This window comes from Canis aureus, chromosome 16, assembly GCF_053574225.1.
Source record: "Canis aureus isolate CA01 chromosome 16, VMU_Caureus_v.1.0, whole genome shotgun sequence".
NCBI classification, from domain to species: Eukaryota; Metazoa; Chordata; class Mammalia; order Carnivora; family Canidae; genus Canis; species Canis aureus.
This window is the reverse complement of record NC_135626.1, coordinates 44,811,507-44,837,989: the sequence shown is the minus strand read 5'-3', so window position 1 is coordinate 44,837,989 and position 26,483 is coordinate 44,811,507. Positions and strand designations below refer to the sequence as shown.

Here is a 26,483-nt window from a genome sequence, read left to right as displayed (position 1 = left end):
TTACTTAGGCATGGCTGGGCTGCTGCCTACTGGCTAGGCATAAGTTCTGTGTTCACATATTTTATAAATAGTATGAACACTGCATAAATAGCATGATCTTGCATGTATTCTTCTGCTGCTTGCCTTTTATCAATCAACATATACAATATTATACACTGCTGTGTAATATTTCATTGTCTGAATATATTCCAATGTTCTCCTGTCCATGGACATTTAAGTTGTTTCCGATTTTTATTTCTGATGCATTGTTACCAAGAACGCTCTTGTACTTGGGAAGAAAAAAATAGAGTAAGATAAAAATTGAGAGGGTGGCAAACCATTAGAGATGCTGAAGTCTAAAAAACAAACTGAGGGTTGCTGGAGGGGAGGTGGGAGAGGAGAAGGGATAATTGAGCGATGGATATTGAGGAGGGCACGTGATGTAATGAGCACTGGGTGTTCTATGCAACTGATGAATCACTAAATTCTACCTCTGAAACTAATTTTAAAAAGAAAAGAAAAAACAAGAACACTCTTGTACTTGTCATTTTTGTATCTTAAGTGTGATTACATATTACCAAAATGTTCTAACTGTAGAAGCGGAAGGAAATTTAACATCTGCTGATCAATCAAGCAACCATGGAAGCACTAGGGGCAGATGATAATTTGACCATTTTTGAGAATCCCAGCTGGCATGACCTCCACTCTCCCTAGCAGTAGAAAACTGAAATTTCATAACTCCACAAAGCCCATCCTATTATTGCTTTTCCTATTATGATTTCTTTTTTCAACTGATATAAATTACAGTATACTCTTTTTTAAAATATTTAATTTATTTATTTGAGAGAGAGAGAGCATGAGCAGGGGGAGGGGCAGAGGGAACTCAATCCTGGGATCCTGGGTCATGACTTGAGCTGAAGGCCGATGCTTAGCCAAATGAGCCACCCAGGCACCCCTATGGTACATTCTTAAGTGTTCATGCTGCTTTGCTTTAGATGTGCTGGTATTCACATTTTTATGAGGTAGTTATTAAGAAATAGTATTCTATCTTCCATCTAACTAGCCCACAGGGTGTTTGAGCCCGTTTCGCATTTTCCAGATAAGTAAACTGTAGTTCCTATTACCACTTAATGGACCTATTCAAGGTCAACAACGTAAATCAGTAACAAAGTTAAGATTTGTCACAGTCCTTTCTCAGTCCGGAGCTCTTTCCTGTACATAAAATCGGTCAACTGAATAAGAATTAAACAACTGGAAAAAAAATAGCGAGAGTATTAAAACCAGGAACTTGAAAAAAAATTTAAAAAATAAAATGAAAGCAGGAACTTGCATCAATATGTCCCACTACAATAGGTTTAATTACTGCTTATTCGACCTTTTTTTTAAAGGTCATGTCATTATAATGATTCAGCCTTTATTAGAAACATCAGCATTTTTGGAAAGCATATGGCATTCTGCAGAATCCGCTTCCTGAGTACAGAAGGGAACTACTATAGGTAGGAATTGAAAATCTATAGGAGAATTACAAATTAAGGAATTTAAAACATTACCTAGAAAAGGGAGCTCATTGCAGGGAGTTGGGGTGGAGGGAGATGTTACTAAAGCTATGAAAACCTTCATGATAAAACCAAAGCAATTCAGGTATCACACTGAAATAATAAATGTTGATGTATTTCAAATTTATTACATTATTTTTTAAAAGGTTGTCATAAAACTTATTTCCAATAAACACTCTGTACTTAATAAAGACATTTCAGATTTTTTCCTTCTTAGTTTTAAGGACCTATAAATCCATTTTGCTAAATCTAGTTTACATGCATACTAGGAAGCATTTATCCTGAGAATGAACTCACATCTAAACATCCAATACCTTTCTGATTTTAATCTAGAGTTGAGTTGTGCCTACCTATTCTCAGGTGACTACAGGGATGCTGCCCCACAAGAGGGTCCCTAGACTGAAAAATGGTCCTTTACACAGATTCCTCCCCTTCCCTCCTAACAAACTCCATTCATTCCTTTGCATTTGCCAAAATTCCATTCAAACCATTCCTCTCCTTCCTTTTTGGTTTCAGAAACAGTTCCCTCTTTTTCTATTCACAATTAAGGTATCTTAGAATCAAAACTCCCTCTTTTAATCAAATACACTTTATAGGAAATATAAAATTTCCTAGACCATAGTTTTATTTCAGAGAACATGTAGCTTGCAAAAGATTGTTCAAAAAACAGCTCCTTATCCATTCCAGGTAGTCTTACATTCATAAAGAGTAATTTTCTTGATATGGGGACTATAATAAGAAATATCTTCCAGGATTCAATATTGAAAAATGTTAGACTTCTTTTAAAATGAACAGATTATTTTTCCGTTTCCTGGGCAATGTGGATTTTGCATCTGATTGCATTGCAGAATTCTCTGCTTTGGCCTGTTGGAAGCTTAGAGTTTTTATGATTTGCATTTTTATCTGCTAGTCTTACCTACTCTTCATTTTGTTAGGCCTTGTTTCTATTCCTCAATTATTTATTTTTATTATAATACAAATACACACACATAGAGACATACATAAAAATACATTTTAAAATATATATACATATATTTAAAAATCATTAGAGACATCTGGGTGGCTCAGTCAGTTAAGCATCTGACTTTGGCTCAGGTCATGATCCCGGGGTCCTGGGATCAAGTCCCATGTGTGACCTGCTCAGCCGGGATCCTGTTTCTCCCTCTCCCTCCGCCCCTCTCTGCTGCTGGTGTGTGCACGTGCTCTCTCTCAAATAAATAAAATATTTTTTAAAAAATAAAACGATAAAAAATATTAAAATAATTTAAATCATTTGTGAATGAGGCAAGATACAAATATATCAATATATGAAGTAAATGTTTTTATTAAGTCCTTCTTATATGCCATCCTAAGTGCTATATGTGCTGGGCACAATTTATATGCTATCTCAATTCCAACATATGGCATTTAAGTGCTGCAAAAAAATATATACCTCTGCACACAAGCTAGCTATTATAGGATCATACATTTTTTTCAATATGAGGGAGTGTGGAGAAATCAAATGATAACTGTGGGAAGACCTAGCAGGAGAATTTCAATCAAGGCAGCTGGGTTGGAGTCCCAGCTCTGGTCCATAAACATCATCCATCTGACATTAGACAATTCTTTTATTCTCTTTGATCTTAATAGAATAATCTCTGTCACAGCATTAGCTTAATATACTCATGGCATGGAAAAAGTGCTCAGCAAATTGTAATCCCCATTTTTCATAGCAAAATTTTAAAAGGACTAAATCAAAAAATCAGAACAAAGGAAAAAGTAGCCAATGTATCCAACTTAACCCATAATTTTTTTGAAATAATAACACTTTTTTTAACTGCTTCCTAGTTTCGATTATTCGTTTGTACTGCTTGAATCACTCACTCACCAGAAGGCTGACTTTTGCAGACCCATCATTTTCATCATATCCTGGCACTTTTTTCTCTCTTTTGTGGCATTAAGTGTTATAAAATATATAAATGGAAGAAAGTTAAGCAGGCAGTAGAAAATAAAGAGTTCCTTTTGAAGAATGTTTTTATAAATAAAAGGTAAAGTCTTCATATTTATACCAGTAACTGACATCAATTCCTCCATCACAGAGTGATTTGTTGTGATCTGAAGTAAGATTTAAACAAATAAAATCATTATTTAAAAATTAGAAACTGATTAAATCTGAATAAACTATGGAGATTATACCAACATCAATTTCCTGATTTTAATATTGTTCTGTGGTTACGCAAGATATTACTCTTAGGAGAAATTGGGTGAAGGGCACGTGAACCTTCGTGTACATTGTTTTTGCAATTTCCTGTTATTCTGAAGCTACTTGAACATTCAAAGTTAATAACAATGCATTCCTTTGCCTAAATCCAGCTGCAGCATTTGTATACCTGCTTCATTATATAAACATATGAAAACTTGAATATATATATATTATCTTTCATCAAAATTTTGATGCCTATGGAATTAGTTTACATTAATTATTAGAACTTTTCTTACCTGTATAATAGAAGCATCAATTGCAGTTTGTAGAGTCACAAATCCACTACTCCAGTATTTGGCCAGAGAACAGGAAAACTCACCATACCGATTCCAACAATGAGCTAAAAGCACAAGGAAAAGCATAACCAACATTATCAGATGAAAGCAATTAGAGAATAAACAACAAGAATTGAAGAGAAAATAATATAGAGGAGGCTCCACCAGTCAGAACTTATAGCCACATAGAAAAAAAGAAGCAAATGAGTTTTCAATTAGGCACTTTTATTCATGGAGACCATAGCATGTATAGAAAGTCTTAGAAAGTCAAAAGAAGATGAGAGGAAACACTCTGCTCTGACCACATTGCACTCCTTGCTGGGCCTCAAAATGCTAAATGCACTCTAGTGCTAGAACTTTTTTTGCTCATATGCTCTCCCTGCAGATGGATCCATGGCTCTCTCCTTCCCTCTATCCTTATCTCTTCTCAAAAGTGAATTCAGTGCAGAGGTCTTTACCAGCTACCATAAATAAAAGCAACTAAAAGAGCTTTCAGGCTCTATTTTCTAAGCCTTCTCTATTTTACTTTGTTCTTTAAACACCACCTGGCAGAGGGCATTGTTTTTACCCTGCCCCCCTGCCCCTGATTGAAATGATTCATGCAAGCAGGCTCTATGTTTTGCTCATTTCCATCCCCAGGGCCAGAACAGTGCAGGACACAAAGTAGACACTCAGTGAAAAAATGGAAAAGAACCAACTCTATTAATCATATCAATTCTGCTTCCTAAAATGTCCTCAAATTCACTCACTCTCCTCAGCTGCCTCTGGTCGAAGCCGCCATTGGTTCCCTGGTATGATTCATTGCATTCTCCTTGACCTCTCTGTAATTCATCCTCTGGGCTATATCCAGAGAGCTCACTTAGGCTTGGGAGTCTGATCATTTCTCTGCCCTGATTAAAGTACCTCCACATCTCTCCATCACTCTAGGTTTGTGGGGCGTCATAGGACCTAGCTTTGGGTAACTTCAGCCTCATCTTTTTTGTATTCTTTGTTCAGCTAAGCTGCTCTTCTTCCATATATACCATCAGATGCCTGTTGTCACCCCAGGACTTTCTTTCACACTTGCTCTTTGTCTATCTGAAATATAATGCCTTTAGCAACCCTCACCCCCATGTGCTATTCCTTATTGGTTTAAACTTCACTTTGCCAGGTAGGGCTTCTCTAATCCCTTGTCTAAATCTCCTACCCCTCAGCACCTTTCCATGCGCTTGTCATTTTTTTCAAATAATGAATTTATTTTTTATTGGTATTCAATTTGCCAACATACAGAATAACACCCAGTGCTCATCCCGTCAAGTGCCCCCCTCAGTGCCCATCACCCATTCACTCCCACTCCCCCCAACCCCCCCACCCCTGCCTTCCTCCCCTTCCACCACCCCTAGTTCTTTTCCTAGAGTTAGGAGTCTTCATGTTCTGTCTCCCTTTCTGCACTTGTCATTAATTGTACAATGTGTGCCTTTCTTGCAACCTGGAACCTCATCTGAGGCTAGGATCTCTCAGTCTTTATCACTCTCTGCATCCTCTGCAACATGCACTTATGCTTTCGCTTTACTTCTGTTGGATGACTCAATAATGCTTTAAGAGTTTTCTTCTAGTAGCAAGATATGACTGACCTTGGAATAAGTTTAGCAATAAAACGTGCTTTTTCTCATGTTCTTTTTTTTTTTTTTTTTTTTTTTTTTAGATAGAGTGGGAGCAAAAGTGGGGGAGGGGCAGAGGGAGAACAAGCTGAGCTTAGAGCTTGATGCAGGCTTGATCCCAGGATCCCAGATCCTGAGATCATGACCTGAGCCAAAGACAGGTGTTTGACTGAGCTACTCAGGTGCCCCTATTTTCTCATGTTCTATCAAAAACATCTCTGTTGCCCAACCTGACCTATTTCTTACGTTAGAAACATGAAAAATATTTTATATTGAAAGTCACCTGTGGAAGGATCTTCCTCCAAAAATGGAATGTGATATCCCTGTAAAAATTTTAATTTATAAGAGAAAGTGTCATGAAAGATTATTCCAATGACTTCTGAGGTATTGTCTACAAGTATTTTATCCATGGATTTTTGATTGGGTACTCCAATGACCCTTCTTTCTGTGAATGACAAGGTAAAAATAGAGAGCATTGTAGAGAGTTTTACCAAAATGGAATGTGATATCCAGCTGTGTCATCATATATTTTTCACTGGAATTAAGCTAAAATCATTTTCCACTTAAATTAAATTTACCCCAAAGACAGGAGGGAAATTTTTTTTTAATGGTTTAGATTCTAGACTCAGGAGACATGCATGAGAATTTAGTATTTTCTTTTAATAACAGCAAGTATTACAGCAAGTTTCAGGTACATAAAAATATTATGCTGGGGTAAGTGTGCATAAGAGAATTAGGATACAAAAGTAGAGGTAATTGGAGTAGTTTTATATAGTTAGGGAATTCCAGATGTCAGATTACTGGAGCAAAGACACCTCAACTGATCTTTGCCTTATGAGGGAGTGACTATTTCTAACAGCCAGCAATGTTATCCATTAGAAATCGAGGATTCAGAGAGTAGACAGCCAAACTGCAGCCACCTTGCCCAAGAGTGAAATATATATTTTATCTTAGTTATCTCAGTGGCATAGTGACTTCATTTAGAATGAAAGTTTTTAAAGATGTTTACAAAGTAAACTACACGCAGAAAGGACATCTTTAGATTATCTTTCCTTACTTTTCATGGTTCTGAAATTACTTTTTAATAACCATGATTTCATTTATTTTATTTAGATGTTTTTTTCCTGAGTTATCAATCTTGGTGTGTTTCCATGTTAATAACATGTGCAACCCATAAATGACATATTCTCCTAGACACTATTCTACAAATCTGAAATTATACATTTATTGTTTTAGGTAAATTCCAGTAGAAATGTAGACCTCCCTAAACTGGACCCCCCACCCCCAATCAAGCTGAAAGGGCTTACAAGGCTACTTGTTTTGAGAGAAAGCAAAAACTAATTAAATTTGTAAGCTGTCATGTTACCTAAATAATTAGCACAATAGATCACTGTAAGTTCAAATTAAACATGTATATATCGTATCAAAAAGATATAAAATGATATCAGTAATTCTTTATTGCCATTAGTGCACCTACCTTTCAAAAAGGGAGCAAATGATGTTTTATTCATTATTTGCTGGGTTAGATCAGAGATAGGTGTATATACAATATCTATAGAGTTACTAATGTTATCTGCCCTTCCCAGATCTTGAGGAGGCAGTTCAGGAAAATATATGTTTTCTCTGAAATGTGAAAGCAGTCCCATGTACAGTCCCAGAAGTATTGGGAGCCCCCATTCCTATAATAGGGGGAAAAAAAGGAATGAATTTAAATTATATTCCCTTACAAAGTTCAGTCAATACCAAAGAATTGTTGAAGACAGATTCCAATTTTGCCACATGGTTGGCTTCTCTTTGCTCTCTGCTCTTCAGAGCAAAAGGAACCCAACAAAAAATGCATACTGAGCTAGTTGCTACACATATCATTCTCCAACACTAGAATTAAACTTTTACATTAAATCGTGAACTACTGCAGAAGCCATCATAGAAACTAACAGAATGACTAATAGGATGACAATTCTTATGTATGGGCATCTGACATTACAGTTTATAAGACACAGAGTATCCCAGATAGAGTTCATGGTGGCAAATAAGGTTTTCGTCAGTTGTCACATTTTTGTATTGGAAATGAAACATTATGAAAAGGAACTGAGTGGTAGAGACTGCCTAGTGATCCAGCACAATGCTAGACAACATTCCCAGCCTCTGGAAATCAAGTAGGACCAAGTGATTGGAGTTCTAGCCAATGGAATGTGGGCAGAAATGCTTTGCGCCCCTTCAAGGCCTGGCTTATGGAACCATGCACAACCTTCTTTATTCTGTCTCAGTCCCTGTACTTCTTGATTTTTTTAAAAAATATTTATTTATTTATTTATTTTAGAGAGAGAGCATGGAGGGGGGGCAGATAGAAAGGGAGACAGAGATTCTCAACAGACTCCTCCTGACCACCTGACCATGGAGCCTACTACGGGGCTCAATCCCACAACCCTGAGGTCATGACCTAAGCTGAAACCAAGAGTTGGACGCTCAAATGACTGAGCCATCCAGATGCCCCTGTACTTCTTGTTCATCTGATGGGATATAGAGGATCCCAAGGAGATCTCTAAGGTCTAGGGAGATAGCAGTGTCCCTAAATGAAGAAGGCTGGGTCTGAATGGCTGTGTGAAGGAGATTCCTTCACCTACTAGACCCACTTCAGTTTCACTGCCAACCTTAGATTGTAAGCAAAGTGAAAAATAAATCTTTGCTGAGATCAGCCCCTGAGATTTGGAGCTGTATATGGCCTACTTATCTACCTAATGCAAACTGACAATTAGTGGTGTTACTTGGTCATAATTCTTAGAAATAATATCTGTGCACAAAATTCATGGCTTTGAAAATAAGTCCCCCAAACTAAAATTTATTGATCTTCCAGGCATTCTTTTCATTATTTCCTTACTCTAATTTTATTACATATGGTAACAACCTTAAAAGTTGCTATAATTTACCATGCAATTAAATTTTTACTTACTCTCTTTTAAAAAAAAAAAAAACAAGTAATAGTTTTAGTCTTTTTGCAATTCTACATTATGTGTCACAGACTGCTATGAGTCTCTCAGTTTGACAAGTATAATTAGAAGAACCTGAAAATCAACAAATCCAGTCTGCTACTTAAAATATAAAATAAGAGTATCGTTAGGCAGTGAAATAAAAAAATATGTGAGCTGCAGAAAGAGGCAGACTTTCAAACATACCAATAAGCTCTCTCTTTTCATTCTCCATTTCTGAAGAAAATTCTTGCACAGAAGTGCTTGAGTTTGCTGATACACACTTTTCTGTTTTGTTTGCATTTAGCCTGTCATTGAAAAACAAAGAGAAAGTAAACACAGTGGAATATAAACTAGAACAGTAAATGTAATAAGAAAAACCTTGGGAAGTAGGGGAGAAAAGAAAAAAGAAAAATCTTGCTCATATTTTAGGGAAAATATTTCCGATTTCTAAGAACTATGAAAAATGGTTTTTAAATATTATTTTAATAATACATGACTGCAAAATTTTACATCAAATATACTCATAGTAAGTTATTTCAGAGAATGGGTAATGGTGGGGAGGTAGTGGCCACAAAAATCACAATTTTACAGAAATACAGAGTTTAACAATGGAAAAGATATCATTAGATTTTAGAACCTGTAAGATACTTCACATTTTCTTAACCTTTTATAACAGAAATCTAACTATATGGAGTAATTGAATTATATCTCATTTGATTAATAATAATTTTTTGTTCTTTGCATTTAAATAGAAATGCCAGAGCCAATCAAATTAATCAAAAATTCTGATTATTTAAATTCATTTGAATAATTAATTATATCCATTAGATGTAACCCCAATGAACTATTTTCCTATAGTATTTATCTTCTAGATTAAACTGAATAGCTTGAAGCTCAACTAGCTGAATCCAGACTCAAACTAGCAGAAACCTGATTATGAAACACAAGAAGAAACAACTCATCTCAATTTGTCTGAATTCAGAAGTGCCTGAATAACTGAGGAGGCAAACTAACCAACTAAGGAGGAATAAAGAAGGAAAGAAACAAAGAAACAGAGAGAAAGAAAGAAAAGGAAGAGAAAGAAAGAAGAAAGAGAAAAAGAAAGAAAGAAATCACATGGAAAGTAATTTTGCCCAAATGTTTGCACATAAGCCAACAGAGACGATTTTTTTCAGTTTTTCTAATCTTAGAATTAAATTATTTTATATTTGCATGACAAAATATTCAGACAATTCTCCCTTAGCTAGTTTTCCTATATTCTACTGTTGTATCTACACAATAAGAGTTGGTTGGGAATAAACAGAAAAATTTTATTATCAGTTCTTCAATATAATACATATGAATATTTGGAAACATCTGAAAAATAGATTGATTTTCAGCAGTGTCCACCCACATATTTGGCATAGCACAACAAAATAGAACTTTACTTACTGTCAGAAAAATTAGGAAAGTACTCTGGAAACACTGTCAAAGCACAGTTCTCTTTTTGTGTACGGCAACAATTAAAATTTCCTTATTGCTACTTCTTCATTTATTCCTTAAATGGGTGTCTTACCCAGCCTGTTTTCTGAAAGGGTGTGTAGTCAGACCAAGCTGCACATGATGAACTTGTTTTGTTTTCTGCTTCTTCTTCCCTAAGCCAATTATTTGCAGGGAAATGATGGTTCGGTGGTTGGTTGGGAATAAAACAAACCCTGTGTTTGTGCACTTGGCCTTTCAACTTCAGGGATAAGGGGTAAAATGGTAAACAAGGAAATTGGAACTAGCCTGTCGGACATGATGAGACCAAGATGGGGAAACGGAGCAATAAACAAGTAAAAGCAGCCACTAACCAAACAAAGTAGTTAAATGTGTATGAGAAATCTTTAGCTATTTATTTATTTATTATTCTTTTTTACTACTAATGCCTAAACACAACTGCCAATGATATATTTGACTAATTGGTGTTAAGTGGGCAGAGTGTGCTGCAGCTGATTTTTTTTTTCCTAATCAAGCTAAGCAATCCATAGTCTGCCTTAGAGAAACACTTAATTTAGACAAATGAATAATTATGAACAAATTCCTTTCTCTGCTCTGTTCATACAGGATGTAGGATTTCAGAGGGCATGCGAACAAACTAAAAGTAAGCAGAGTGCCAAGGACTAAAGAAAATATTAAAAAGATTCAGGTCAGTTTTTTTTTTGCATAAAGACTGGGAAAAATATAAAATTTATTCAACTCCCATTGCGTAGTCTATCTCTCTGTAAAAAGTTGCAAGCTTTTCTTGACCTGCCAAAGTAAATGGCAAAACAGGAAGTCAAAGTCCATGAATTGGGAAATCTCAAATATTTGACATGGCTCCCAAGCCACAGATGTTAATAATCATAAAGCTGAGAGTTGTTCTGGAAAAAAAAAAGGATAATTTTTTTAAAAATTAAGCTATGGTATTATATATGTATATTTCTTTTCTTGGTAATTAGTTCTATTTTTAAAAAGTCAACAGTGAAATGTTACATGTCTTTACATTAAAAGTTGGCAAAAACAAAGGTAATAAAGATGTTCTAAAGGTCTCATGGTGGGGGGAGTTCAAAAACACTGTTAAAATTTTGTATCAATATTAGGTCAGTGATTCAAACAAAAATTCTGTTTCTTTTCAATCACTTGGAATATAGTTCAGGTTTTTATTAATGTTCTTGTTGTTTTAGACTCTATGTACTCTATTTTAGGAATCTATTTCAGGAATTTTCACTTTGCTTATAACTGCATTAAAATTCACAACTACAATACACAACTACAATATCACATACACAACTAAAATTCACAACTACAATATCAGAAATTATTTAGATTGTAATTTATTAGTTTTACTTTGTACCATTGCTTCTTATATATGCTTTTTGTTCCTCTTCCTTGACTTATTTACTCTGATTTATTTTTATTTGGGAGGTCATTTTCTTCATTTAAGCCTGACGATTTCCCCATAAATGGCAACCTAATATAATGAAGTACCCAAACTCTGGCTAGAAGTACCTTGAAATGGTGGATAAAATAAATTGAAGAAGAAGAAGAAGAAGAAGAAGAAGAAGAAGAAGAAGAAGAAGAAGAAGAAGAAGAAGAAGAAGAAAGAAGAAGAAGTAGAAGAAGAAGAAGAAGAAGAAGAAGAAGAAAGAAGAAAAAGAAGAAGAAGAAGAAGAAGAAGAAGAAGAAGAAGAAGAAGAAGAAGAAGAAAGAAGAAAGAAAGGAGGAGGAGGAGGAGAAATTGTTCAGATCTAGAACCAAACTTTAAAAATAAATAAGAAAAGGGTAAAGAAAAGAAACCAAGAAACAATGGAAGAAACAAAGAGGAAAGGAAGGAATATCCCCAGGTCTTAAAAATAAAAAGAGAAATTAAGGCTAGAATGGTATGTCAGCAATCTAGCTGTCCAAAGAGGTGTTTCAATAACTTTGTGACCTAGACTTGACAGGTTATGAAGCTGGATTTCATATCTCTGCATGAATCCAGAAGCTTCACAGGACTTCTCAGTGCTAGAAATAGAAATAGTAAAACCACCAATACCCCCAAGGAAAAGTAAGGATGTGTATTCTTTGCCCAATCTCTGGATTAAAAAAATATAGAAAATGAAAAACTCAACCGTATGTAGAACATGCCAGATACAGGGCATAGGAGAAAGATCCTAATTTATTCTCCCTGCATAGTAGCATGTCTGGAAACATAGGAAATATCATAGCAGTTGGTTGCATTCTGGAGCCAAACTTGGGTTTGAATTCTAGCTCTGCCATGCATTAGCTGTGTGACTTTGCACAATCTATTTAACCCCCCTCCTTAACATCAAGATAATAATTGTGTATGTATGTACATATGTATGTATGGTTACTGTGGAAATTAAATTCATTGATATAACTAAAATTCAAAAAACAATGCCTGGAAAATCATAAAAACTCAAAAAACATTACTTGTTGCTGATAATCCTACTCTTCCTATTCTTCCTCCTCCTTTCCCTTCTCCTCCTCCTCCTCCTCCTCTTACTATTACTATTACTCTGGAGCCCCACAGAGAAGATAGAAACAATTCTACAGAGATATGTCCAGGAATCAGGGCACAAACCAACAGAGTTAAAGAAATATTCCTCCCAGCAGCTAAACTCATGATCAAAAGTCCACCATAAAAGAGAATCAGCAGACAAACAAAATGAGACTATTAGTATTAAAGAAGTAACATAAATTGGTTAAAATAGGAAGCAATGAAAAGGAAGACTAATAGGAAAATAACCCATTAGAACTTATAGATATTTAAAGTTACTAATAATTGTTAATATTAAAATTTTAATGGATAAGTTTTATAGCAGATTAGGCACAGCTGACAAGAAAATCCAGAAATATAACTGAAGAAATTATATAGTGCAAAGACAGAACAAGATGGAAAAATACTGAAGACAAATTAAAAGACATGAAAGACAGAATGAGGTGTCCAGTACATGTCTAATAGGCATTTTATAATAAGGAAAATAAATGGAAGAAATAAGAGAAATTTTCAAAGATAAGATGGATGAAAATTATCCAGAGTTGAAGTTATGGGCCCTCAGATTAAGAAAAAAGATAATGTGTCCAGAGTTAAAAACAAAAATCTAACAACTAACATTTTTGTGATGAGTTCTGCAAATATGAGAGAGGAGAAAGTGAAGAGAGGGAATACTTAAAAACAATAAGACAAGTTATCAACTAAGAATCAGCAGCCAAATGAGGTCATAAATAATGCAATAATGTTGTCAAAGTACTGAGACAAATGAACGGTCAACCTCAAATTCTATACCCAGTTAAATGTGCATGAAATAAAGATCCTCTCAGAGAGAATTTATTTACCTCTTGCACAATATGGCTGAAAGAAAGCTAAAAGATGTACTTCAGTTAAAAATAATTTTTAAAAAAACAACAAGAGTTGAGTTTCAGAAGTGTTTGATAAATACTTTCAAGTACATGGCAGAGAGCTGACTCACTGTGTTTGGAAAGATTGTGATTTTGGGGAGGTTTGGCTATCTAGGATTATATCAAAGCTTTATTGAAGCAAAACAAAGTATGTGTTCATAATTCATTTTCTAGGTAAAGAAAATTTTCAAGTAAACTACAATTTAGGAGTTTTGGCAGCATATTAGAACCACAAGTTTCCTAGAATTTTAGCCACAGCAATAAATTTACCTTTCTATTTCTTCTCCTTTTGTATGTTTTCCTCTCATAAGCTTCTGTATGTTGCTTATATGCTTTGTGAAGAACATGTACAAATAAGCATAGTGTGGTCAGAGTGACTAGGAGCCACCACCAGGATTAGATCAATATGACTCTAAAACACAATCTCAGCACCAAGAGTCTGTGGATCTCTCTAGAGGTATGCCAGCTGCCAGTATCTCTGTTCTTGCTCAAACCTCTGGGACAGATCTCAAATGACTCCTGCCTGGATTTGTTGTAATCACTAGCCTGGAGTCTCATGATGTAGGTACAGCTACTAGAGGTCCACACTGTGAGTTGCCAAAAAAGAAATAAAGCTGTCCTTGAAAAAGGAAAAATTGTAAGCTCAGCAAGCACTCCCAAATGTGACTGAAGCAAAATTCTAAATAGTATTTTAAGGTCTTCCCTGAAACATAGCTAATTTTTCTTTCTTTAGGAAACTTTGCTTATTATTCCAAGTAAGGTTCAGTCTTTCTATCGTCCAATTCTCCTCATCTAGCCAATGATCTCTTCCATTAATGGCACATAACATAGGGGTCTAGGTTGTGCAGCACAGTGGTTGGTTGTTGGTAGACTTTCTTGGCAATTGATTAGATCAATTTCACTTTTTTTTTTTTTTTTTTTTTGCAGTGTCCCTAATGGGCTACTGTATGTTCATCACAGTGACAGTGTTAACCAGGCCACAGGGCCTGGTGAGACACTTTTTCCCCCTCTCTGCTATAGGGATAAAACTGCCAAGAAGGTGTGCAGACATAGACCAGTGTCTCTAGATACAGAGGAGAAACATGGCTAAATTCTTATAATCCAACCACTCCTTTTCCACACCCACTACCATTATCAGTCTGCTCACGCATGTTATTTTTTTCCATCTCTAGACACTTTTAGTAGAAAAGATTGAAGTTAACAAACTCGTTTACACTGAATGTATTTCACGAAGTTCTATCCTAATGTCAGATGGGAAAGTAGAATAATCAGATGAGTAAACTGTCTCCAATTCCAACTTCTAGGAAGTTTGCCTGTAGACTGAAATGCCATTGATGGAATTTAGACACTAATGACCTTTAATTCCAAAAGGCCTGGATATCTTTGACCTTATTTTCTTGACCTTCCTCTTCCATTACTACATCTGTAGCTACCGTATGGGATCTGCAGCATTGTCTATTAAACACAAAAACTAGACATGAACATTTTTTAGTTGCATTATGTGCCTAGCACAGAGGCTCATATGGTAGGTGGTTAAATATCTGCTGAAATAAAGTACATTTTTCAATATATATATATATTTTATCACAAAATGTTTTATTTTTAGAAGAAACAAGAAAAAGAAAACTAAAAAGCTAAGTAGGTTATTTATGTAAAGAAAATGGAGGAATAGCCTCTCAACCTAAACCCTGCTGTTGGCCCATTCAAAAGCTTATTGTAACATAATGGGTAAAGCTCCCTCTCAGGTCTCCGATAGCTTCTGGCAGTGTTGTAGAATACTCAGTATCACATAGAACCTTGAGTCAACTTTCAGAGCTGTGGACTGCTTAAAGTTCTACCTTAATGGCATTTCCTCGTTTCTTTGTATCTTCACTTGCTTAATATCCTTGTCCTCCAAAGACTATAAGCATCATAGGAATCTTCTCTATTTACTGACTGCTCTATACATGGTCTCCAGCATATAGTAGGTATTCAAGAAGTATTTTTTTAAAGATTTATTTACTCATTTATTTGAGGAAGAGAGTGCACACAAATGAGGGGAGGGGCGGAGGGAGAGAATCTTCAAGCAGACTCCCTGCTAAGCATGGATCCCCATGCAGGGCGCAATCCCATGACCCATGAGATTATGACCTAAGCCAAAACCAAGAGTCAGATGCTCAACCAATTGAGTCATCCAGGTGCTCCTCAATAAACATTACTTTTTAAAAAAGAATGAATAGAAATAATACATAAGAAAACTCTGTACATCTTCCTTAAAAAAAAAAACACACATACACACAAAGATTTCATTTATTTATTTATTTTAGAGAGAGAATGCAAGTGGGGGAGGGTAGAGAGAGAGGGAAAGAGAGAATCCCAAGCAGAGTCCACCCAGCACAGAGCCTGACACAGGGCTTTATCTCATGACCCTGAGATCATGACCTGAGCCGAAATCAAGAGTCTGAGGTTTCACTGACTGAGCCACCCAGGCTCCCCCCTGTACTTCTTTCAATTCAATTCAACTTCATACTGCTATTCACATGGGTTTGGTTATTCTTGCTTGTAACTGATAGCTAACCACACTAATGTAAAAGAACCATAGAGAGGATTAAATGGCCAATAATCAATTGATTTAAGATAGAGTCAATCTTTCTTAAGCATATGAGTGTGTGTTATTGGAGCTTTTGATGCAATTTCACATTCGGTAAAATGTCATAGGTTGATACATAATCTTCATTGTCTATTTTTTTTTAATTTATCTGAGAGCAAGAAAGACAGAGATAGTGACAGAAATAACACAAGTGGGGAGGAGAGGGAGAAGCAGGCTCTGCACTTGAGCAGGGAGCCTGACTCAGGGCTCAATCCCAGGACCCTGGGATCATGATCTGAGCCAAAGGCAGATGCTTACTCGACTGAGCCACCCAGGCCACCCCACCCCCACTGTCTATTAAAAAAATTATATTCATGATTTAGTTTGTTCTTTGTTCCTAATTTTTGAACCATTCCACCATTTACACACAGGCACATGCGTGGACACACACCCCACCCACCTTTTCTGAGATATGAAACACTCACTGAAAATAATTTTTCAATTGCTCTTTTTTCTCTGCATCCAAGTGACCTCAAACAACTTGTTTTATTATAAATAAGCCAGCTCAGCCTTTCTCTTCCTGTACAGATTCATCCAAGACTAAATCAAGTGTGCTGGAAAACCTCTGTACTTGTCACCCAAGCCAAAAATGTCCTTTACCTTTCTTGTCAAGCAACCTGTGGAAAAAGCTTCAGAATATCCATGTGGGGCTCCTGGGTGGCTCAGTCGATTAAGCGTCTGCCTTTGGTTCAGGTCATGATCCTGGGGTCCCAAGATCAAGCGCCACATCTGGCTCCCTGCTCAGTGGGGAGCCTGCTTCTCCCTCTCCCTCTGCCTGCTGCTCCCCCTGCTTGTGCTCTCTCTCAGAAAGAAAGAAAGAAAGAAAGAAAGAAAGAAAGAAAGAAAGAAAGAAGAGGCTCCACTCAAGAGGCTCCACTCAAGAGGCTCCATAGAGAGGCTCCATAGAGAGAGGCTCCACTCAAGAGGGAGCCTTCATTTTTACTTTTAAAATAATTTTCACCAAATTTGCTTTTCAGATGTTAAATGAAATCAATCTAATCCAGGGAAGAGAAAAAAAAAAGGTTTGGAGAAAAAAACCATTTATCTTTTCATTTCTTCCTCAGTTGCAAAAGTAGAAGGTGTTTGTTCATAGATCAAGTTGCTGCAGAGCACCAGCTGTTCACAGTGAACTGTAATTCTCTCTGTAAGAACTTGGGGCGTGAATGTGAACAGGGATGGGCACCCACCTCAGCTTTCCAGCACCATTATGGCCACTCAGTCACACATGGCCTCAGCCTCTGCCATGGAGTGGGTGGTCAGAAGGGCACCCTTCTCTGTGTTTTTAACAATAGCTTGAATTGCCTGTCTAAAGATAAAGCAAGGAATTGTTCACACTTAGAAAGTAATTTGGGAAAATAGGTAAATGGAAAGAAATATGAGGACTAAATAGAAAATTTTGTATTCCAGTTACAAGGGAAAAAAATCTTTGCTCTAGAGAGAGAGAACAAAAACTGTACTGCATTATGTAATATTACCACATCAATTGGCTTCATAGAATGAAAAGTTGAAGATTGGGAAACAGTGAGTAGAATAATGTTTGTTTAAAAAAACTTGGAGTGCAGAGAAACACCACATTGTATTATTTCAATAACTGAAAAACAGAAGAAGAAGAGGCAAGGGAAGAGGAGTAAGAAAAAGAAAATCCAAGCAAATATATTTAAGATTCTCTTAGATTCTTAAAACATCTATTTTTCCTTCCTTGAGGAATTTAAAAAACTATATTGAGTTTCAATGAATTAAATAATAGAGGATGTGAGCCTCAAAGATAAATGGAGCAAATGTAAAATATATATATATATATATATATATATATATATATATATATATTATATATTGTTAACTCTAGGATCATACTACTAACTCTACACTTAATAGAACACCCCTCACCACATTTGCTGTTGTCGCCCAGGGTCCATGCTCAAGGATGGCATGTCCAGAAACACCACTGATGGGTCTCCCAGGATGCTCAGCATGAAGCACAGTTGTAAGAGGAACAGTGTATCTGGCTCTTATCTGTGGGGTACACAAAGTAAAACCAAGCCCCCTTCCTACCTCCCTCTTTATTCCCTCAGATAAAGCCTTCACAGGAAATTCACGTTCTTCCTGAATCTTGAACGCTTCCACCAACCTGACAAAAAAACCACTGTAATTATCCATAAGCCACATATCCTTACCTAAACCAACAATATAGAAAACCCTAGCACGATCAACTTAAAAATAATATATTGAAGGACCATTCACATCACAGCAAACACTAAATCTTATGATTTCGTTATTTAGATTTTTAATCATTTTATTTGCATGAAAATGTAAAGACCTTGTTTACGATTTTCTTCCATATTTAATGAGGAAGTGACAGGTTCCTCTCTTCCTCCTGCTACAAAGTATGAATGAGGCTTCCCTCCCTCCCCTGAAGTACTAGGAGTAGCATCTTGTTTGCCTATTCCTTTCATGACCACATACAACTCAGGTGATCTTGCATTGTAAGATTGGGACACAGTGAGTTTTCCTGAGGACAATACCCCCAAAAACTTGAGGGTTTCATCTTCCTGTTGCCTTAGTGATGTTCTACAGCCTTGTAAAACCACCTGCATTGAACAATGAAAGATCCACATCCAGCTTTTGTTCCAATCCTCCTTCTACTAAAGGAGATAAAAGTGGCCATTAAGCCTCATACACTGTGGATAGGAACATAAACTGGTGCAGCCACTGTGGAAAACAGTATGGCAGTTCCCCAAAAAATTAAAAATAGAACTACTCTATGATCCAGTAATTTCACTACTGGGTATTAAACCAAAGAAAACTAAAATACTCATTCAAAAAGATAAATGCCCCCATATTTTATTGCAGCAGTTTTACAATAGTCACATTATGGAAGCAACCCAAGTGCTCATTGATAGATGAATGGATAAAGATATGAGATATATACATATATCTAACTCAGCCATAGAAAACAAAAAGATCTTGCCTCCGGGGACAATGTCGATAGATCTAGAAGATACAATGCTAAGGGAAATAAGTCAGTCTGAGAAAGACAAAAAATATATGACTTTACTCATATGTGGAATTTAAGAAACAAATGAACAAAGAAAAAAGGAGACCGACAAAAAACTCTCTTAAATATAGAGAACAAACTAGTGATTGCCGAGTTGGTGGAGGGTGGGTGGGTGAAATAGGTGAAGGGGATTAAGAGTACTGGGTAATGAGCACTGGGTGATATATAGAGTTGTTCAATCATTATATTGTACACCTGAAACCAGTACAACACTGCATATTAATTTTACTTGAATTTTTAAAAAGTGGCCATAGGGGCACCTGGGTGGCTCAGTCAGTTAAGCCTTCAACTCTTGATTTCATCTCAGGTCATGATCTCAGGGTCGTGAGATCGAACTCCATACGGGGCTCTGTGCTGAGCGTGGAGCCAGCTTAAGGTTCTCTCCCTTCTAGAATTTGATAGTGTTTCACAAAACCATGTACCGCAGTGCTAACGATGCTGGGTTTTGGCATCAGTCTACAACACATTTCTCTGATGAGATACTTTACCGAGTGACATGGAAATGTTTTTAGCTTCTCCAAAGAATAAGAAAATTTTTTATCAACCACTTACTCTTCTGAACAAAAGTCAATATTACTACCAATTGCTCTTTTAATTAGGACATCTGATGTTTTTAAATTACATGCCCATAGAAGATACCCTGGGTAGACAAAAAGATGAATCTTAGTATCGGACTCATTTGGCCCATTCTTAATTTCCAGAATGAAATCAGTAGAAGCGAAACTAATATAATTTTCAAAGAATTCATACATGCCAGTCTCAGAACACGGAGCTTCTAAATGCACAGGCGAGGAGTCTCTGCTCATCTTACTGGTGATGTACACTTTTCCTCATGGAGTAACTGATGCTTTCTGGTTTATTTGTGGAACTTTTGTTTGTAGGAAAGCATACACATGGGGCCAGATCTTGTTGGTTTCTGTCCCAGAGAAGGTTTCCAATACTCCCTTTTTCCAGTAATATTCCAGGACCGGCTGTGTTTGGAATTCATAAGCCTTGAGTCTCCTGACAACCGTCTCTGGCTTGTCATCATCCCGCTGAATGAGAGGCTCCCCTGTCAGGTCATCAATGCCCATGGCTTTGGGAGGGTTGAATTCGATGTTGTAGACTCGGCCGCTGGCCGGATGAACCCAGCGTGCGGTGAGACGCTGCTTAATGACTTCGAAGGGCATGTTCAGATTAATCACTGTGTCTATCTGATAAGCTTCAGATATGCAGATTAGTTTCAGGATGCAAATTCACTGTTGCCTTTACAGTAAGAAACTTAAAAACTTAACCGTATATACTGTATTTATTATGTCATAAACAAACTTTCAGTTTATTTAGAATTTTCAGTCTGCTATAAAATTGTGTTAAATTAGCATATAGGAAAATATTACTTTCCTATGACAGGTTTTGAGAACATGTGTATTGAAAAAAATGATTTATTAGAAATTGACATTGGAAGTTCTTACAAAAGCACTGAGGTTGAATTATCAACAGAAAATGTAATTAGTCTTGTGTTTTCAGATTATTACTCAGGTTAAGAAGTATAAGTATGTGCTTTAGGATCTACTTGCCAGTTTCTCTTTTTGATCACTATGTAAAATCTGCTGTGATGAGTGACAAATTAAAATACAAGAAGAAAAGCAAACCCATGGCCCTACATAAAAGCAAGCATACTGGGTCCTCAGGAAGTAGAAATAGATCAGTTATGCCTGGGGAGAATTTCCCTGACACGCTTAACAATCATAATTAGTAAACAATCAAAATTAGTAAACTAATCAAATTAGTAGCAATTAAAAGGATTTACATGAGAGGTTAAAAAGGACCAGGAAGGTAACTGAGTTTGTTGAAGGACTTTATTCCTAGTGAAAGCAGCGGGCAGCTGCTGGCTTTCCCTGCCACCGTCAGCAGGGCAAGAACTCCACCTGTGTGTGTAGCCTGAGTAAGTAGCCCTTTAAAAGCGAAGAGAATTTGATTTCTTCGTAGGGCAACAAGGATGCGTGCTTATGTCCTGTGGCCTGGCAGGAAGAGTGGGGCAATGAGAGGTGGATGAAAAAATCAGCTACATCTTCAGTGGGATATTTACTCTTACTTGCTGCTAAATCAGATGCAACGAGGCCTGGTACAACCTGTTATGAACTGCCTTTGAACACCGGCCTGTTATCCCAGGCACTCAAAATATAAATGCCAGCAAGTGGTTCTTCGTGTATTTTTGTGGGAAAAAACTTTTCTTTTGATTTTTTAAAATTCAATGTTGATCTTTCAGAATGGACCAAGGCTTTTTTAAAAAAGGATTGCAGGACACATTTAATTCTTTACAAAACTTTCTGTAATGCCTTATTTGAATGTATTATGTGCTTTCTAAAACTGTGGTGAACTACTAAGCTTATGAATAATTACTGGCTTTCCTGGCATACATGACTCTTAATGTACTACAATAAAATTAAATTCTAGGAAAAAAAAAAAAAAAAGATTCTCTCCCTTCCTCTCCCTCTGCCCCTACCCTCCCCACTTGTGTGCTCTCTCTCTTAAAAAAAAAAAAAAAAGTGGCCATTAAGCGTCACTATTTTTTGAGCATACAGAGATATTTTATACAATCTTTCATCTATTTATTCTATTTTTAAAAAAGATTTTATTTATTCATGAGACAGAGGCAGAGACATAGGTAGAAGGAGAAGCAGGCTCCCTCCGGGGAGCCTGATACAAGACTCAATCCCAGGACCTCGAGATCATGACCTGAGCCTAAGGCAGATGCTCAACCACTGAGCCACCCAGGGGTCCCTATTCATTCATTTCTTTTTTTAAAATTCATTTTTTAAAAAATCATTCAATTTACTGATAGAACAATATAGAGGATGCTGTTGATATTTAAAATGAAATTTCCACTGGCAATGAGCTTGGTTCCTTCACATATTATTCCAGTTGGCAGTTGGCTTTGTGTCTCCTGTTAACCATTTTAATAGAAGTACTTTTATTGGCTCCACTGTGTCCCAGCAATCCTAAAACTTCATCTGGAAGAGTCATCATTGATGTTTGTACTTCAAAGTCTGACTAACCTGAAATCACTTAGTTTAGTAACATTTGGAAACAAAATAACATTTTCAAAAAACTCCTTTATAATCTTCTATATTTCAATGTAAATGGAAAGACTTTGGGTTTACAGTAAAATGAGTCCATCTTCCTGATCCAGGACTGGGTTTCTTACTATTTGAATGGGGACACGGTTTTGAAGCAGAAAACGTTCTCTGCCAACATGTCAAGTATCTTTATAATTACATGTTAAGGTAATGAACAATCTCAAAGAATAAAACATTTTCTCCTTTTTATAGTCCCAAATAAATAAGAAATATTCTGATAAAGGGAACGGTGTCCAAACCCTTGTTAACACAGGAGACATTTCTTACAATTATTTTTCTTCTTTCTTGTTGAAAAGCGACTTTCTTTTTTTCTCTTTATATTCTTTATGTAAACAGCTTGCCATTATGACTGTTTTTTGGAAAACATGACAAAGCATGGATTTTCCTGTTAAATACCAGATATCTTGTGCATTCATGCTTTATCTTTTATGTCCTAGACCATAAATATAACTAGATTTTGTTCAGCCTCTTTTTGCAAATGAAGTGCCCAAATATAGGTTCTTGAATGGAGATTACTTTATCAATTACTTAGAAAACCAGTTCCCAATCACATCCATTGCATTTTCATTATGCCCTTGGCCCTAATTTCATTTCTGGTGTGTTTCTTATTGATTTCCATGCAGTGTATATTCACTTGCTAATTACAGTTATTAATGTCGCAACTTCAACATTAATGCAAAAGGAAACTGCACCTCTTGCAAAAGATGTGAGATTTTGTCAAGATTGATGAAAATATCAGAGACTGTTTTGAATTACACTGATGAATGAAGCCCTGGCAGGTTAAGATCTATGAAAAACTGAAGAAGAGAAAATTAAGAGTTATGACAAGATAGATACTTCAAAGGCTATGATTTAAATCTGACCTACAAATGTCGGTGTTACAGGAATGAAAGCAAGTTTTGAAAATAAAAGCCAGGAGTTCATCAACTTGACAGGACAAGCGATTAGCCCAGTGTTTTTTAAAGGATTCAAGTTATTTGTTTTCACCTCATTCAGGTTTGGAGTAGTGAGTGTATTTGCTGTGTTCACTCTTACAGTTAGAACATCTTCCTCTGGTTCTTCTAGATTTGGGTAATATTCCCTACTTTTTCAAGAGATCCTACAGAAAAAATAAAATAATATAACAATGTGATTCTAGCTGTACAACAACTATCAAGAGAACGTAAGCCTCTACACTTAAATTGCTATCCTCTGCTTCAAAAGAAAGAAAAGGATTAATTTACTACCTACAAGATTCCTCTTGTAGCCACATCCCTTGAAATATGTTCTTTGACTCTTGTCTTTAAAACTTTTTATCACATCTGTCCATTAGCTCTCTAAATTCCCTCAGATATGGACTTATCAGGGTTTCCAGTCTGCCACCATCCAGATCATCCTCATATTACATCATAAATGATCACCAGAATTGGCTTCTTCTCTTCCCTTTTCAAAACATTCCACACACATACTGAACACACCAGCTCATTATCGTGTCTTCTCCTCAGGGACTGAACTTGCTGTAAGCAGGAGGAAAACAAGCTTTGGTGCTTAACCACTGCTAAGAGGGATGCTCAGAACAAAAACTCAACTTGCCTAAAAATACTATACAGTATTAACTATTTTTTAACTTTATGTTTCATTTTAATTCCAATTAGTTAACATGAAATGTTATATTAGTTTAAGGTATACAATATAGTAACTCAACAGTTCCATACAATTCCTGGTGCTCACTAAGGAGTGAACTTGCAAGTTTCTTTTTAGTGGAAGTGATAAAGTACAACGGTAGATGAGATTTATCAACAGTTGTCCCGTATTGTCCAAAGTGCTTGGTTTCTCCCAGAAGCACTTTGTAGCAACATATTTTTTCTTCTCTTACCAATCACACTTTCTAAACAATTTATTGACATTAAGTGGTATGCAATCAAAGAGCACGATATGTTGCATCTTCCATGCAGTCTTATATTTTAGGAAAAGGATTTATTTATTTATTTATTTATTTATTTATTTATTTATTTATTTAATTTTTTTTTTTTTTTTTTTTAGGAAAAGGAATTTAAACACGAACATCAACTTTATTCAGTTTTGTAATCTTAACTTCAGAACTTATCAGCATTTAATAACTTCTAAATCTGGCACCTGTTCCAACTTTTGGCAAGATTTTATTAATGGGATACATGGTTAAGGCCAGTCACACAGTAGGTAATATCGCTTACCTCTATTAGAAGTGTGAAAAATCCAATTAAAGTGTAGAAAGGTATTGAAATCATGCATAATTAAATTTAGTTCTTCAACTGATGACAGGATGATGAGTAAAAATATTGAGATCTAAAAAAAAGAAAATAACCAAAGGTATTATTCTTTTCTCAGTCATACATGCTATTTTAGGCTATTTCCTATGAATGACCTGTTTTCCTGGGAGATATTCTCATTTTCAATTTTCACCTTATATGTAGCAGTATTGTTAGGATTTCCTCTTTAGGAAGCATGAAACTATCATTACGATTGAACACAGGATTATAATAAAGTCAGACATATATATCTAAAAGATTTTACACTATCTGATATGGATGGAGAGCACAATAAAAGGAGGGGATGTAACATTATTTTCTTTATCACCCAAAATTCTCATATGCTGGGCAGCCCGGGTGGCTCAGTGGTTTAGTGCTGCCTTCAGCCCAGGGCGTGATCCTGGAGCTCCGGGATCGAGTCCCACCATCAGGCTCCCTGCATGGAGCCTGCTTCTCCCTCTGCCTGTGTCTCTGCCTCTCTCTCTCTCTCTCATGAATAAATAAATTAATTAATTTAGAAAAAATCTCATATGCTTTCAGCATCAGGATATAATTAGGAATTAACCGATGACATGACTTAGGAACTTAAAAGATAAAAGACAAAATAAATATTGAGATGAGTATTTATTGCCATATTTAAGCAATAGGACAAATACAAGAATTATCCATTTTGATGCTAAGGCAGGCTTATTGAAGAGTTTGAAATATCCTCAAGGGGAGGGGCCCCTGGGTGGTTCAGTGGTTGAACATCTGCTCAGGCCGGGATCCTACAGATCCTGGGATTGAGTCCCACATCAGGCCCCCCGCAGGGAGAGACACAGAGCCTCTGTGTGTGTGTGTGTGTCTCTCATGAATGAATAAATAAAATCTTAAAATAAAAATAAAATTAAAAAATAAAATATCCTCAGAGGGATGAATAAGTCACAGGGATAAAAGGCACAGCATAAGAAATATAGTCAATGATACTGTGATAGCATTGTATGGTGACAGAGAGTAGCTACACTTGTGGTAAGCAGAGTATAATGTATAAACTTGTGGAATCACTATGTTTTATACCTAATGTAACCTAATGTATGTTGTAAACTAATGTAACATTGTGTTAACTATGCTCAAAAAAAAAAAATCCTTAGAGAAAAATAATGACTGACAGCACTGTATGTAGTGACCCATGTTCCCACTCAGACTACTTTGGTAGTTTCCTAAGCAGACTCCCTGGCTCCAGTTCTCCTTCCATTACACATCCAGGGGACATTCTAAAAAATGGTTCGATTTGGTTTGAATTAGAATCACTTTCTTTCACATATTTCATTGTATGTAAGTCATCTGATTGCAGAGACTGTTTTGTTCGAGCAAAGCGTCTGGCACGTAACAGTAAAATGTGATCAATATCAATGAATGAATTGGGAAGGCAAAGAATAAAGACAATTTCTACTTTTTATGTTTTTTATTCATCCAACAATCAAAAAAGATACATATTAAGTGTCCAATCTATGCAAAACTCTTTAAGTGGGATTGCAGTTACTGTAGTTGTAAGAAAAGGAGAGAAAGAGAAGAAGAGGATAGAAACTCCTTTCAAGCAACTATTGAGCATTTACTGTTTACCAAGTACCTTGATGAACTATTTACACTGTTACATTTAATGTGCTTTGAAAAACTCAATCTTAACCCTTTAAAGTACTATTGTTATCATACATATTTTCTGATAACTGAAGTAACTTCTAGCTATTATGTGCTAGATCAAGGATTCAAACGTGGGGCTATCTGACTTCAGAGCCCATATACAACCACTACACTTTTATAAGCACATATCATGTGAGTCGACTGCCCATCTGTCAAGTCCATGTACAATA

General features: G+C 36.1%; 1 protein-coding gene across 12 annotated transcripts in view; it reads right to left on the bottom strand.

Annotated features, from left to right (window-relative positions):
- Nucleotides 1-26,483, bottom strand: part of ABCA6 (ATP binding cassette subfamily A member 6) — a 114,533-nt gene that overhangs the window by 50,598 nt on the left and 37,452 nt on the right. For 4 of the 12 annotated variants that reach the window (XM_077853654.1, XM_077853652.1, XM_077853655.1 and 1 more), the window contains 6 exons: nt 24,559-24,670; nt 8,866-8,966; nt 7,170-7,371; nt 5,976-6,137; nt 4,014-4,117; nt 3,403-3,629 (listed from right to left, as the gene is read on the bottom strand). In XM_077853654.1, coding sequence (XP_077709780.1) covers nt 3,403-3,629; nt 4,014-4,117; nt 5,976-6,137; nt 7,170-7,371; nt 8,866-8,961 — 791 coding nt within the window. In that variant the 5' untranslated portion in view covers nt 8,962-8,966; nt 24,559-24,670. Of the gene's footprint in view, nt 1-3,402; nt 3,630-4,013; nt 4,118-5,975; nt 6,138-7,169; nt 7,372-8,865; nt 8,967-10,092; nt 10,377-24,558; nt 24,671-26,483 lie in introns of those variants that run through there. The other 8 variants (XM_077853651.1, XM_077853658.1, XM_077853660.1 and 5 more) reach the window with 6 other exon arrangements.